The following is a 12,376-nucleotide window of genomic DNA, read 5'->3' on the forward strand; positions in this document are numbered from 1 at the left end:
GTCACTTTGCTGCAGTTGGTTGCTCTTTCCATGGCATTGCATGACATCCCTTTCCAGGGGAGCAAAAGCTGGGTAGATAGGAGGGGAGAGGGATAATACTGCTTCTAATAGCAATTTTCCCAGGGATTTCTGCTTGGAAATTGTTTGGGTCAGAAAGGAGGCTGCAAGAACACACTAACCAAATCCACTGAATTCCCGCTGTATGGTCTTTGAATGGAGGGGCTTTGACAGGCTGAGGGAGATGAAGAGGGAGCATGCCAAGGAGCTGCTGTATCCCTACTTCTAACTTCGTGCCTTGGTTTTGCACCAATTTTCTCTTTTCTGCCTGCATGAACGGATGGGAGGATCCTGCCCAAAACTAGAAAAAGACTTGATGGGACTAAGTGGAAGGCTGAACCGTATTGGTCATTTGCTAAGAGATGCATTATTTATTTATTTATTTTTACATTTTTTTTTTTTAATGGATGCTATGGCCCAGATGTAGCTTTTTTAAATACAAGATTTTCCATAACTTAAGACCAAATGTCTCCATGGAATTTTTTTTTTAAAGCTAAGGTTTTGTTTTAAAAAACACATAAATAGTCCTTTGTGTGGGAATCTGAGAATGAAATTGACTTTAAATTAAATACAAGCACGAAACTGACTAGCTTGTTTTTATTATTCAAACTGAGAGAAATGGGAAAAAAGAATCAAATTGCATAGAGTAAAAATTAGATTTTTTTAAACCTTTGCATTAAACTTTCCATACTTTTGAAGATTTGATCCCTGAGTTTTAATCTGATAATTTCTCTTCCCCATTGACTAGGGAGGACATGTCAAAATCAATGGCAGCAAAATGTTCTCTTAAAGTATATACATGCTATAAAAGAGTTGTAACAGTTGTTACTATTTAATGCCTGAGTTCTACACTTGGATTAATGTTGGAGCAAGGATCCATCAATGCAGATCTGAATGTAGGAGGAGGGCCTGATTTGGTGATAAAGTTTCCTTTTCCTAGTCCACTGTCAGGGCAAGATTGGCATCCGGAGTATACTTTCTAGCATTTTTTTCTAGTCTCAAATTACTTCAGTGAAGGGGCTTCCACCACTTCCTTCTGATTACTCCACAGTCTGATAAATTTTACCTTCTCATCACTATTATTTATTTGTAATTGACTGTGGTCAGTTCTTCCATCAATCACCACTTCTGCTCTCTTCTAATTGTCGTAGCATATATGGTTTTGTCTTTTATTGGATACCTGTACATGCTTAAACGTATTGCAAATCTACATTCCAAACCCAGTATAGCCATAGTCACAGTAGATGCTGCCTAGGAATTAATGTTTCTGGAGTAAATTTATGGGGAAAACAGTGGGAGAAAATCCAGAGTCCATATCACTATTTAAAAGTGACCTTTAAAGACACCTTTAAACATCAATACATTTATTTTCTCAGTATTATGTTGTTAATAGGGGGGAACGATAGCTCAGTGGTTTGAGCTTTGGCCTGCTAAACCCAGGGTTGTGAGTTCAATCCTTGAGGGGGCCATTTAGGGATCTGGGGCAAAAATTGGGGATTGGTCCTGCTTTGAGCAGGGGGTTGGACTAGATGACCTCCAGAGGTCCCTTCCAACCCTGATATTCTATGATTCTATAATATACAATGCACTTGACAAATATGTAGAAGGCAACATCCCCGCCACAGAGAGGTTAAATTTAATTCAAGCATAGATAAAACATACAATAAATTCAACCTCCAAAAGAAACAGTAAAGCTAAAGATCCCTTTTTTCCTTTTCAGTTCTTTGGAATGCTGAGTGTCTGTGTGCTCACATGCAAGAAGGAAGACAATGGCTACCAACCCCTGTACTCAGGGGTATTTGCTTGATAAGAAGATGGAAAGGTCATTTTTCATCGCTTCTTGATGATCAAATGGATTTGTATAGATGCCCCAAATGGACAATGTATTACCCTTTTGTTAAATACTGTATTTTATTTACGTGAGCAGAAAGAACACTGTTAAGATTTGGAAAGGTTTTAAGTGTACCATGTGAAATGACAGCTTCAGTGTGCAGTGTCCCTTGGTAACAACCTGATTTCATGTACCTCGACTTTCTTTAGGGTTGTTTCACACTTGCATGTGTGACATTCCCTAAAACGACAGCAGATGGTGTGATAGACTCCAAAAAGAAACCCTACTTCTTGCAAGTTTTACATTTGTCAGACCTATTTGTAACCTGAAACTTATAGAAGAAATTGTTTTAAACCGTTAAACTGATAATGCAGACATGGTGCATTCTAGACTCTTTTCAATATTTCCAACAAGAAATCACTCCCATGACAAATGTTCAAGCAGCAAAAGAAATCTGTAAACAGAAGGTTTGAATATTCCTGTTTATAAGCATTATTATTCAAGGGTACATTTCACTGTGGCTGGCATGTTTTTTTCTCTCCAATTTGTAACTGGTGTAATTCAGTTTGCTTTAAAGATGAGCATTAATCATATCCTCAGACCAAGACATCCCTGAACTTTGGGCAAATTTAAAATCCAGATCTGAGGTTTGCAACTGTCTCTTTTGTCTACCAATGGGCTGAATCAACCCCTTGGATCTGAGTATCTCCACACTCTGGGGAAGTCTGAATTAGAAGTTTATCACTTAGGCCAAGAAGTTATCACTCTGGTTCTTTTAATTTGAGATCAAGAATTTCTGAGGCAAGGCACTTAATATTTCCCATTTTGATACTAAGTTCTAAAATGCTATCTGTACTGATGTTTTTCTATTTGTCTCTCTGATAATTAATTTTGAAGTCAGTGGGACTATTTACATGAATTGCTGCAGGATTGGTCCCACTGAAAATATGAGTCTTGGGGATATGTTAGAGTTGTCATTTAAAGTGGTGGCCTAATGGAAGTGGCTGCACAGAGGATTTCTTACTGTTAGATTACACATTTTCTTCATGCTTCTCTGGGTGACCAAACAATTTCAAGAACCTATTACATTATGGCAAACAATTCTGTATAGTACTCTTTTTGAGTCATTAGGATTTTTTGTTGTTCTTGTTTTTTTTTGAAGGTCTGCTGAATGTGATCACCTTTTGGGTCACATACAGCAACAAAAATCCCTCTTAACAGTTTTAAATGTCAACCTTGAAATTATTCTGTTCCTTGTGTTTCTTTTCTTTTTAAACCAGGGTGAGGGATTAGTCTGGATGATACAGACTGTTAGAAAAAAAACAGCAGAAATCCTCTTGAGAGAGGCAAGCATTTGCTATAGAAATAGAATAGAGTGTGTTTCTCTAAAGCTATGTCAAAAAGGAGTATGGGCTGAATGTGAGCTTTTAGTCTGTTATCTTTTACTCATGAGATGGAAAGAGGAACTGCTGACTTAAGTATATTCCTGTGTAGATGTGTGTGTTAGGAATGGTGCGGTTTTTTTTGTTTTTTTTTTATTTAAACATTTGGGTATTGTGGGCTTTGTCTTCTGTTAATGCCAAAACAAAAAACCCTTCTGGAATACATTTTAACCAATTAAGAAATGCCACTCATTACTACATTTCATTCCTTCTTAAAAATTATTTAGGCGAAAGATGTAAGCCAGGCCATTCTCAATGAGAGAAAACATTTCCTTTCCAGAAGTACCTGGGCTTGGGCAATGAAAGAGGCAGTCCTGTCTTATGCTCTGCTCAGTGAAAGAAGCCTACTAGTGCCTTGCAAAGCAGTGTTTGTGACTGGCTGGTGTGCGTGTGGATGTGAGAGACTGTGAGTGTGAGACAGGCTGGGGGGGAGAGGATAACAGGCTGTGATGGGGGGTAGTCTGAGGGTAAGAGTGGCAGGATACATGTATTGTGTGCAGGGGCACCTGGCTGGGGCTGCAAGTGTGCTTGGCTGGAGTGTGTGTGTGGGGTGCAGCTGTGTCTGGCTGCGATAGATATAATGTGTGGGTATGAATGGTGGTGTATCTGGCTGGCGGTACAGATGTGCCTGGCTGAGGGAGTAGGGAGTAGTGTGCACTGGTGTGTCTGGCTGAGAGCGGGCTGGGGTTCCTGACAGTGGTGGGAAGGGAATGCTAGGTTCAACCCAGGGGTGGGGGCCCTGCCATGGGGCATCACCTAGGCTCAGCACTCAGGTCCCTGGCCTTATTGGAAATCCTGGAGGTGTGGGCGCAAGCCCGGCCACGTCTAAAGGCCCCTCCCCCAGCCTTGCAGGAGGGACCACCAGACCCAGGAATCAACTGAAAACAGGGGACAACCAATGACTAACAGGGTCAGGAGTGAAGGTCACTTGGGTCCCTGGCAGCAGGCGAGGGGATGCTAGGCTGGCTCAGATACCAGGGCTCAGGCCCAGAGGGCAGTCCTGGACTGGAGTGTGGACAGAACATGGGAGCAACCAGACAGGTTGAGAAGAAAGCCAAGGCTGGTCCAGCGCACACTAACAAAGGGTGGAAGAGCTCCGCAATGCTCTCTCCGGGGAGGGGTGATGGGTGGTGAATGCAGCCCCGAGTGACAGTGCCAGAAGCCAATGGGAGCTCCGCGGGCTGCACTGTGAACAAGCTGTAAAGGGACTACAGCTGAGGAGGTGGGATAGGGCCAGGCCTCGGGAGCCAATCCGAGAAATAAACTAGCTGAATGGGGTGGTGTCAGAATGACATGGGCCAGTCCAGAAAGGCACCTTAAGGGGGAAGTGAGACCATTTGGGAGCACAAGGGATAGATAAGAGGGTGGGGCCTTAGTAGCAGAAGGAGTTTGCAGGGAACCCTCAGAGACAGCAAGAGGGGTCTTATCCCTGCCAGGCCAGGGACCCTGAGCACAAGTAGTGCCCCCCTCTCTCCCAGGTGTGATGGAGGCAGCCCCATTCTGCCTACACAGAAATCCCCCCCACCAACAGTGAGGGTCTGAGAGGGAATACCTTTAAGGAATTTTTAAAAACTTTAGCATCAGGCTGCTGAAGTGCTTGACAAAACTCCTGGATTATTTCAGGAGCTACCTGCAGTGAAGGCAGGATATCCTTGCTGAAGGTAGTGAATGCATTCAGAACCCCTTTTGAGATTAATTGTTTTTAACGTCACTGTACATTCTGATAAAGCCAATACTGCCTGTGCATCTGCCAGGTCAAAAGAGGGTACATACACAGAGTGTTTCTTGGCATGTGTCCCCCAACATAAGGGGAACTTTAGGTAGCACCCAGCAGCATTGCTAAGCTGAGGCATTTGAAAATCATGGATCAGGCTGCCTCCAGAGTCAGGGACTGGCTTTAAAAACAAAATTGTTTAAAATAAATAAAAATTGGGTGCTTAATTCACCCTTTTTGGGCACCAGCAGTATAATGCCATCTTTAATTGCATGACCCTGTGATATTCCCCCCCTCCCCCACCCCACACACATCACCCACCTCATTCCAAGCATAGGATAGCTCGTGCTTCCCGAATGAACTGTTAGTCACCATCTTATTATTATGCAATGTGTCCCCCCCGGGCCTTATTTATACTGCACACTGTTCAAACCCTGCTCTGAAGACAGAATAATTCATTTCTTCATGGGCTGATTTATGGTGCTCATGGCTGTAGTATCTAAGGCCATGAGATCGGTGGGAGTTAGGTGCCTATACATTTTTGAGGATCTGGTCCTGAGTGCTTCACAAACATCAGAAAATAAATTTATTAAAGTGAGGGAGCGCTATTATCCACCTTTTACAAATGGGGAGCTCAGGCACAGTGGAATTAAGTTTTTAAAGTATCCCCTTATTTTGGGTACCCTCTTTGAAATGTGCAGAACCTGATTTTCTCAGAATATTGAGCATTCTGTAGCACTTTATGTGCTCCAGGAATATCTTTCAGTGATTCCAGTTGCTACTGTGAATGCTCAGCACTCAAGCAAATCAGGCTTCTGTCTCAAGTTGGGTGCCCAGAAAATGAAGGACACATTTAGTAACTATTTCTGAAAAGTCTGGTTTAAGCTAATTGACTGGCGTCACATAGGAACACTGCAGGTTAGAGCAAACAGAGAACTGTGCATGATGCCTACTGCTCTGAGGTGTCTAAGAATTTGGCGAATGCCAGACACCACCCAGAGGTACTTTGCCTAGATGTGTGCTCACACAAGGGACTGGAAAAAGGCCCCACCTTTGCAAAGAACCATTCCGTCCAGCTTCTGCCTCCTGAACTGATGTATGGCCAACTGGGCCAGTGCTAGGACTTTAGGTGGAGGCTGATGAGGAAGTCTGAGAGAAACCACTCCTCTGCATATGGATCCAGGACTTGGAGCCCCTCTGCTCTCTCCACAGGCCCCTCCTCCCCTAAGCCCAGCCTCAGGGCTTTTGCTCTTGCCCCAGGGTCCTTCTCCTCCGCCTCAACCAATCCAGCTCTCGGGACCCTTCCTCTTCCTCCCCCCCCAAACCCAGCTCCATTAACAGCTCCTGCACCTTCCCCCACTCCAAACCCAGCTCCAGGGATCCCTCCTATTCCTCCCTCCTGCCCCCGCTCGGGAGAGCCTTCCTCTTCCCTCCCCTGGCCCACCAAACCCAGATCCGGGGACCCTTCCGGCTCCTACCCCTCGACCCCACAACCCAGATCCGGGGAGCCTTCCGGCTCCTACCCCTCGACCCCACAACCCAGATCCGGGGAGCCTTCCGGCTCCTACCCCTCGACCCCACAACCCGGATCCGGGGAGCCTGCCGGCTCCTACCCCTCGACCCCACAACCCGGATCCGGGGAGCCTGCCGGCTCCTACCCCTCGACCCCACAACCCGGATCCGGGGAGCCTGCCGGCTCCTACCCCTCGACCCCACAACCCGGATCCGGGGAGCCTGCCGGCTCCTACCCCTCGACCCCACAACCCGGATCCGGGGAGCCTGCCGGCTCCTACCCCTCGACCCCACAACCCGGATCCGGGGAGCCTGCCGGCTCCTACCCCTCGACCCCACAACCCGGATCCGGGGAGCCTGCCGGCTCCTACCCCTCGACCCCACAACCCGGATCCGGGGAGCCTGCCGGCTCCTACCCCTCGACCCCACAACCCGGATCCGGGGAGCCTGCCGGCTCCTACCCCTCGACCCCACAACCCGGATCCGGGGAGCCTGCCGGCTCCTACCCCTCGACCCCACAACCCGGATCCGGGGAGCCTTCCGGCTCCTACCCCTCGACCCCACAACCCGGATCCGGGGAGCCTTCCGGCTCCTACCCCTCGACCCCACAACCCGGATCCGGGGAGCCTTCCGGCTCCTACCCCTCGACCCCACAACCCAGATCCGGGGACCCTTCCGGCTCCTACCCCTCGACCCCACAACCCGGATCCGGGGAGCCTTCCGGCTCCTACCCCTCGACCCCACAACCCAGATCCGGGGAGCCTGCCGGTTCTTGCCCCGCCCCATACCTAGCTTAGGCGACCCTCCCTCTCCCCTAACGGGCTCCTCCTGCCCTTACGACCCACTGGGCACCGACCCGCTTCCCCCGAACTGAAGTCCCCAGACCCGCGGCTCCAGCCCAGCGGATCCCGGCTCTGGGGCAGCTGCCGGGGCGGGCGCAGGCGAGAGCTGCGCATGCTCAGAGTTCCCGCGCATGCCCCTGGAGCCGCTCCTGAAAGGACCGCGGCGGGTCTCTGGACTTCTCGCGCGACCTGCCGCGGCCGAACGCGGGCGGTTTGAACGACTGCAGCGCGCGGGCGCGCCCCTCTCTCCTGCCGGTTCCCGCGGTGAGTCTGAGGGGACGGGACGGGGTCTTGGGGCACTGTGAGGGGAGAGGCCTTTGGAGATGCGTGGGGCGGGGCGGGGCCTGGTGAGGAGGCAGGGGAAATGGCTGGTCCCCAGCGTGGCTATGGGGAGTGCCTTGGGAGGGGTGAGAGGGGCTGGCGGGGAAGGAGGTGGTCCCCTGCATGGCTGTGGGGGGTGTGAGAGGGGTCTGGTGAGGAGGCGGGGAATGAGGGTGGTCCCCAGTATGGCTGTGGGGGGGAGAAGGAGGGGTGAGGGGCCTGGTGAGGAGGCAGGGGAAGTGGCTGGTTTCCAGTATGGCTATGGGGAATGCCTTGGGGGGGAGGGGTAAAAGAGGCCGGGTGAGGAGGCAGGGAGTGGGGGTGGTGGTCCCCAGCATGGCTATGGGGAGTGCCTTGGGAGGGGTGAGAGGGGCCTGGGGAAGTTGGGGGTTGGACTAGATGACCTTCTGGGGTCCCTTCCAACCCTGATATTCTATGATTCTAAGAGGGTGGGCCCCAGGAGCCTGGCTCTGGGTGGAGGAGCCTGTCTCTACTCTCCGCCTACCTAGGCAAGGGGCACAATACAACGGATCTCTCCCCTCTGCTAGGCACCCACTGTGGTAGCTTGGTACATCCCACCCCTTCTCCTTGTCCTGTTGCACATTCCTGCAGACTCAGGGAGGGTCCTTCCCGTGGGCTCTGTGCCAGCCTGTCTTGTAAGCCATCTCTGGACAGGTTGAGGAGGAGGGGGTGGGCCTGGCTAGCAGCAGCTGTGATACAGGACCCAATTCAGAAGTCTTATGTCACACACAGATGTCTGCATTGGTGTACATCACGTGCCAAGGGGTTGGAGAAGGTGTAATGTAAAGAAGGAGAAGAGGCTGCTCATAGTTTTACACTGCCCTCCCCTCATCGTCCTTGTTGCTTTCCCTGCCATTCAAGCTGCACTTCTAGCCCCTCTGTTTTAATCCCTTCTGTCTTCCACTCACTGAGCTGTAATTTGCACATCAGACAGATATAAGATGGTAATATGCTTGTCAGGAGCTGCATCTTATGTACGTGGAATACCATATACCCATATGATGTATATTATAGTAGGAGCTTGGCAGTGTTGTAGTTGAAGTTAGACATAAGAATGGCCATACTGGGTCAGACCAATGGTCCATCTGGCCCAGTATCCTGTCTTCCAACAGTGGCCAGTGCCAAGTGCTTCAGAGGGAATGAACAGAACAGGTAATCATCAAGTGATCCTTTCCCTGTCGCTCATTCCCAACTTCTGGCAAACAGGCCTGGGACACCATCCCTGTCCATCCTGCCTAATAGCCATTGATGGACCTATCCTCCATGAATTTATCTAGTTCTTTTTGAATGTTGTTAGTGTCTTGGCCTTCACAACATCCTCTGGCAAGGAGTTCCACAGGTTGACTGTGCGTTGTGTGAAGAAATACTTCACCAGGACTACTGTTATATTCTTCTATTTCCATATGTCCATAGCTTTCTGGAAAATGGTCTCTTTTGAGAATGAAGTTATCCATGCTGGGTATCAATCAGAGGGATGTTTTTTTTCTCCCCAACTTGGAGCTGTGAAAGTTTGAGCAAAAGCCTTTCAGCCATTCATGAGTTAATCAGAGATGAATTGCTAGTGTGAACTCCTGTTAGTTAGTAAAGTTTGCAGGGGGGCACTGAACATTATAGTATCACTAATCCCTTAGCCTACTGGCCCCCTAGGTGCTGAGTTTTGTCCAGCTCCAAAATATCCTTCCTCTCCCACCTCCCCCACCCTTTATATTCCCTCCACAAGACTCCACCGCTAAGCCTGTGTATGCCCCCAATCTCTGGTCCTCTGTAGCTCCTCTCACCCCAAGTCCAATCAGCTGGATGAGGAGTGGGAAGTGCTGAGCCCTGCTGCACTAAGCAGCCTCAAACTGTTTCCTCCTCCTGCATGCTGCCTCCTTCCTTCCAGGTGAGGGCTGAAAACTGGTGTGGGAACAGTGTCGTCCCCCCATCTCTCTCAGGATAGAAGCTGTGACAGTGATGACTTTCCCTTTCAAATTTTGCTCATGATATCTGTGGTCCTGCAGTGTCATTTACATCCCTCGGCCCAGGCTGCTTCCTGCAGCCCCCATTGTCCTGCAGCGGTGAACCGCAGCCAGTGGGAGCCGCGATCGGCCAAAGCTGCAGCCATGGCAGGTAAACAAACGGGCCCGGCCTGCCAAACGTTGCCGATAGAGGTCTATAAAATCATGAGTGGTGTGGAGAAAGTGAATAAGGAAGAGTTATTTACTTGTTCCCATAATATAAGAACTAGGGGCCACCAAATGAAATTAATGGGCAGCAGGTTTAAAACAAATAAAAGGAAGAAGTTCTTCATACAGCTCACAGTCAACCTGTGGAACTCCTTGCCTGAGGAGGTTTTGAAGGCTAGTACTATAACAGGGTTTAAAAGAGAACTGGATAAATTCATGGAGGTTAAGTCCATTAATGGCTATTAGCCAGGATGGGTAAGGAATGGTGTCCCTAGCCTCTGTTTGTCAGAGGGTGGAGATGGATGGCAGGAGAGAGATCACTTGATCGTTACCTGTTAGGTTCACTCCCTCTGAGGCACCTGGCATTGGCCACTGTTGGTAGACAGGATACTGGGCTGGATGGACCTTTGGTCTGACCTAGTATGGCCCTTCTTTATGTTCTCCAAGTTCTACTAGCAAAAAACTCAGGGGACCTTGTAAACTATACAACCCCAGTAGGTGAGGTTCAAAGAGCATCTAAACTCCTCTAGTAAAGCTGGTAAAGCTTGAAAACTCCTTTATACTTAAAGCAAGCCCGTCAATTTATATTTCAGATGCAAATGTGACTCTCCCCTCCTTCCCCCCGCTGTTAAAAATAACATAAAGCCCTGTTCCTCCAAACACTATGCAGCTGAATAGTCCCACTGAACCTGGTGAGGCTTCCTTAGATGTATAAGTGCTTGCAGGATCAAAGCCTAAGGCTTGGTATACTCTGCAAAGTTAAGTCAATATAAATTGCCTTGTGTCAACCTATTTGTACATGTCTGTCTACTTAAATTTGTCTCTGCCTAACATAAATGACTTGTTACGGCAATGCAGTAAAACCATCTCTCCAAGTGGCATGGAGCTGAAGTCAACCTACTAAGGTTGACGTAGTACAAGTGTGTAGACACTGTATAACCTGTGTCAACCTGAACAGTCCTCCAGTGCCTTTCCTACAATGCCCCATTCCCTGCAACAGTGACCTCTCTGCTCGCAATTGTGAACTCTACTGCCAGGTGGTCCCCGAGACCGAAAGGCACCCCACCACACATGTTTGAAATGCTTTTTTCTGATTGCCCAGCTTGGCAAGCACATCTAGCAGTGTTCCCTTGTTGTGTGCAACTGACTCTGCCAGCTCCATGTACTAGAGACACTCCTGGCTGGAGCAGGCAAGAAGTATTGGATCTCATGGACCTATGTGGAGAAGAAGCTGTGCAAGCACAGCTATGCATCAGCAGTAGAAATGTGAATATCTACTAACAGATTGCACAGGAAATGCAGGAAAAGGGTATACCAAGTATCAGCAGCACTGCAGCATGAAAGTGAAGGAACTATGCCAGGCATACCACAAAGCCAATGAGTGCAAAATGGATCTGGGGCTGAGCCACAGACTTGCCGCTTTTACAGTGACTTGCCTGTCATACTTGGTGGAGACCCAACCAGCACATTGCAGACCACCATGGATGAGACAAGAGACTCGCTGCTGTGAACAGCAAGGAGGAAGAGGATGAGGGGGCAAGACATGGAAGGGAGCTCGAACCATGCCACAAGTCAGGACCTGTTTGAGACTTTGCCATGGTCTACCCAGTTTCCCTAGCCAAGCATGGATTACCCCGATGTAGGGAAAGGGACCATAGGTAAGTGTATGCATGCATTTTTTCTTACAATATTTAAATTTAAAGATGGTGCCCATCCCATCCCAAATTTAACCAGACACAGGTATGGGCTTTTTACTGTCTTACTCCTACAAGAGGAGGTAGTGGTATAACAAATGGAGGTAGGGTTGGCATCTGCTTTTCATGACCCTGTTGGGTTAAGTGGGGGTTAGGGGTTCAGAGCAGTTTGTTTATGAATATAGAGATGTCTCTTGACTCCTCCTGGGCTATCTTGATGAAACTTCCATGGTGGTGCGCTGCAGTTCATTCTCTAAGGTTTCTAGCGAAGGCTATCTTATTTCTTCCTTTGTGGTATGATGCTTTCCCATGCCACTCCGTGATGAGTTCACCTGGCACCATTGCAGTAAACAGGCTAGCAGCATATGGCTCTGGGCAGGTTTGGGACCCCAGCAGCAGCTGTGTTATGTATACCTTTGTTACCCTCAGGAGTTACATATCAGCTAAAAACACCACAGCCTGTGGAAAATGGTACCAGTATTCAGTGTCACTGCCCTATACTAGTGCCCATGGAAAAGGGACCAAACTTTTATTGTTTCATGTAACTGAAATTCCTTGCCCTTGGCCAGCCATACTCACTATGGCTGGGGCTGGAGAGCACTGCTGTGCAGAGGTGCTCCAAAGCTGAAGTGTCGACACGCCTTATTAAAAGTTTTTGTGGGGGAATAAGATAAGGGAGTTTTGAAACTTCCCTTTCCATTGTGACTGTAAATCCAATGATACTTCTGTCTGCTTTTTATCTGCAGCTGCTGCTATTGCAGCCTTGAGAGATGCTCT

At 48.5% G+C, this 12,376-nt stretch overlaps 2 protein-coding genes across 3 annotated transcripts in view; both read left to right on the plus strand.

Moving 5' to 3' along the window:
• The window catches only part of LOC140911138 (tetraspanin-36), a 44,227-nt gene extending 40,926 nt beyond the window's left edge, over positions 1-3,301 (plus strand). The window contains exon 7 of the mRNA XM_073343531.2: positions 1,778-3,301. Coding sequence (XP_073199632.1) covers positions 1,778-1,864 — 87 coding nt within the window. The 3' untranslated portion in view covers positions 1,865-3,301. The remainder of the gene's footprint in view (positions 1-1,777) is intronic.
• A 4,272-nt stretch (positions 3,302-7,573) lies between these two features.
• Positions 7,574-12,376, plus strand: part of SKA1 (spindle and kinetochore associated complex subunit 1) — a 45,325-nt gene continuing 40,522 nt past the window's right edge. The window contains exon 1 of one of the 2 annotated variants that reach the window (XM_073343532.2): positions 7,574-7,662. The gene's annotated coding sequence lies outside the window, so the exon portion shown is untranslated. The remainder of the gene's footprint in view (positions 7,663-12,376) is intronic. The other variant, XM_073343534.2, reaches the window with a different exon arrangement.

This window comes from Lepidochelys kempii, chromosome 5 (assembly GCF_965140285.1).
Source record: "Lepidochelys kempii isolate rLepKem1 chromosome 5, rLepKem1.hap1, whole genome shotgun sequence".
NCBI classification, from domain to species: domain Eukaryota; kingdom Metazoa; phylum Chordata; order Testudines; family Cheloniidae; genus Lepidochelys; species Lepidochelys kempii.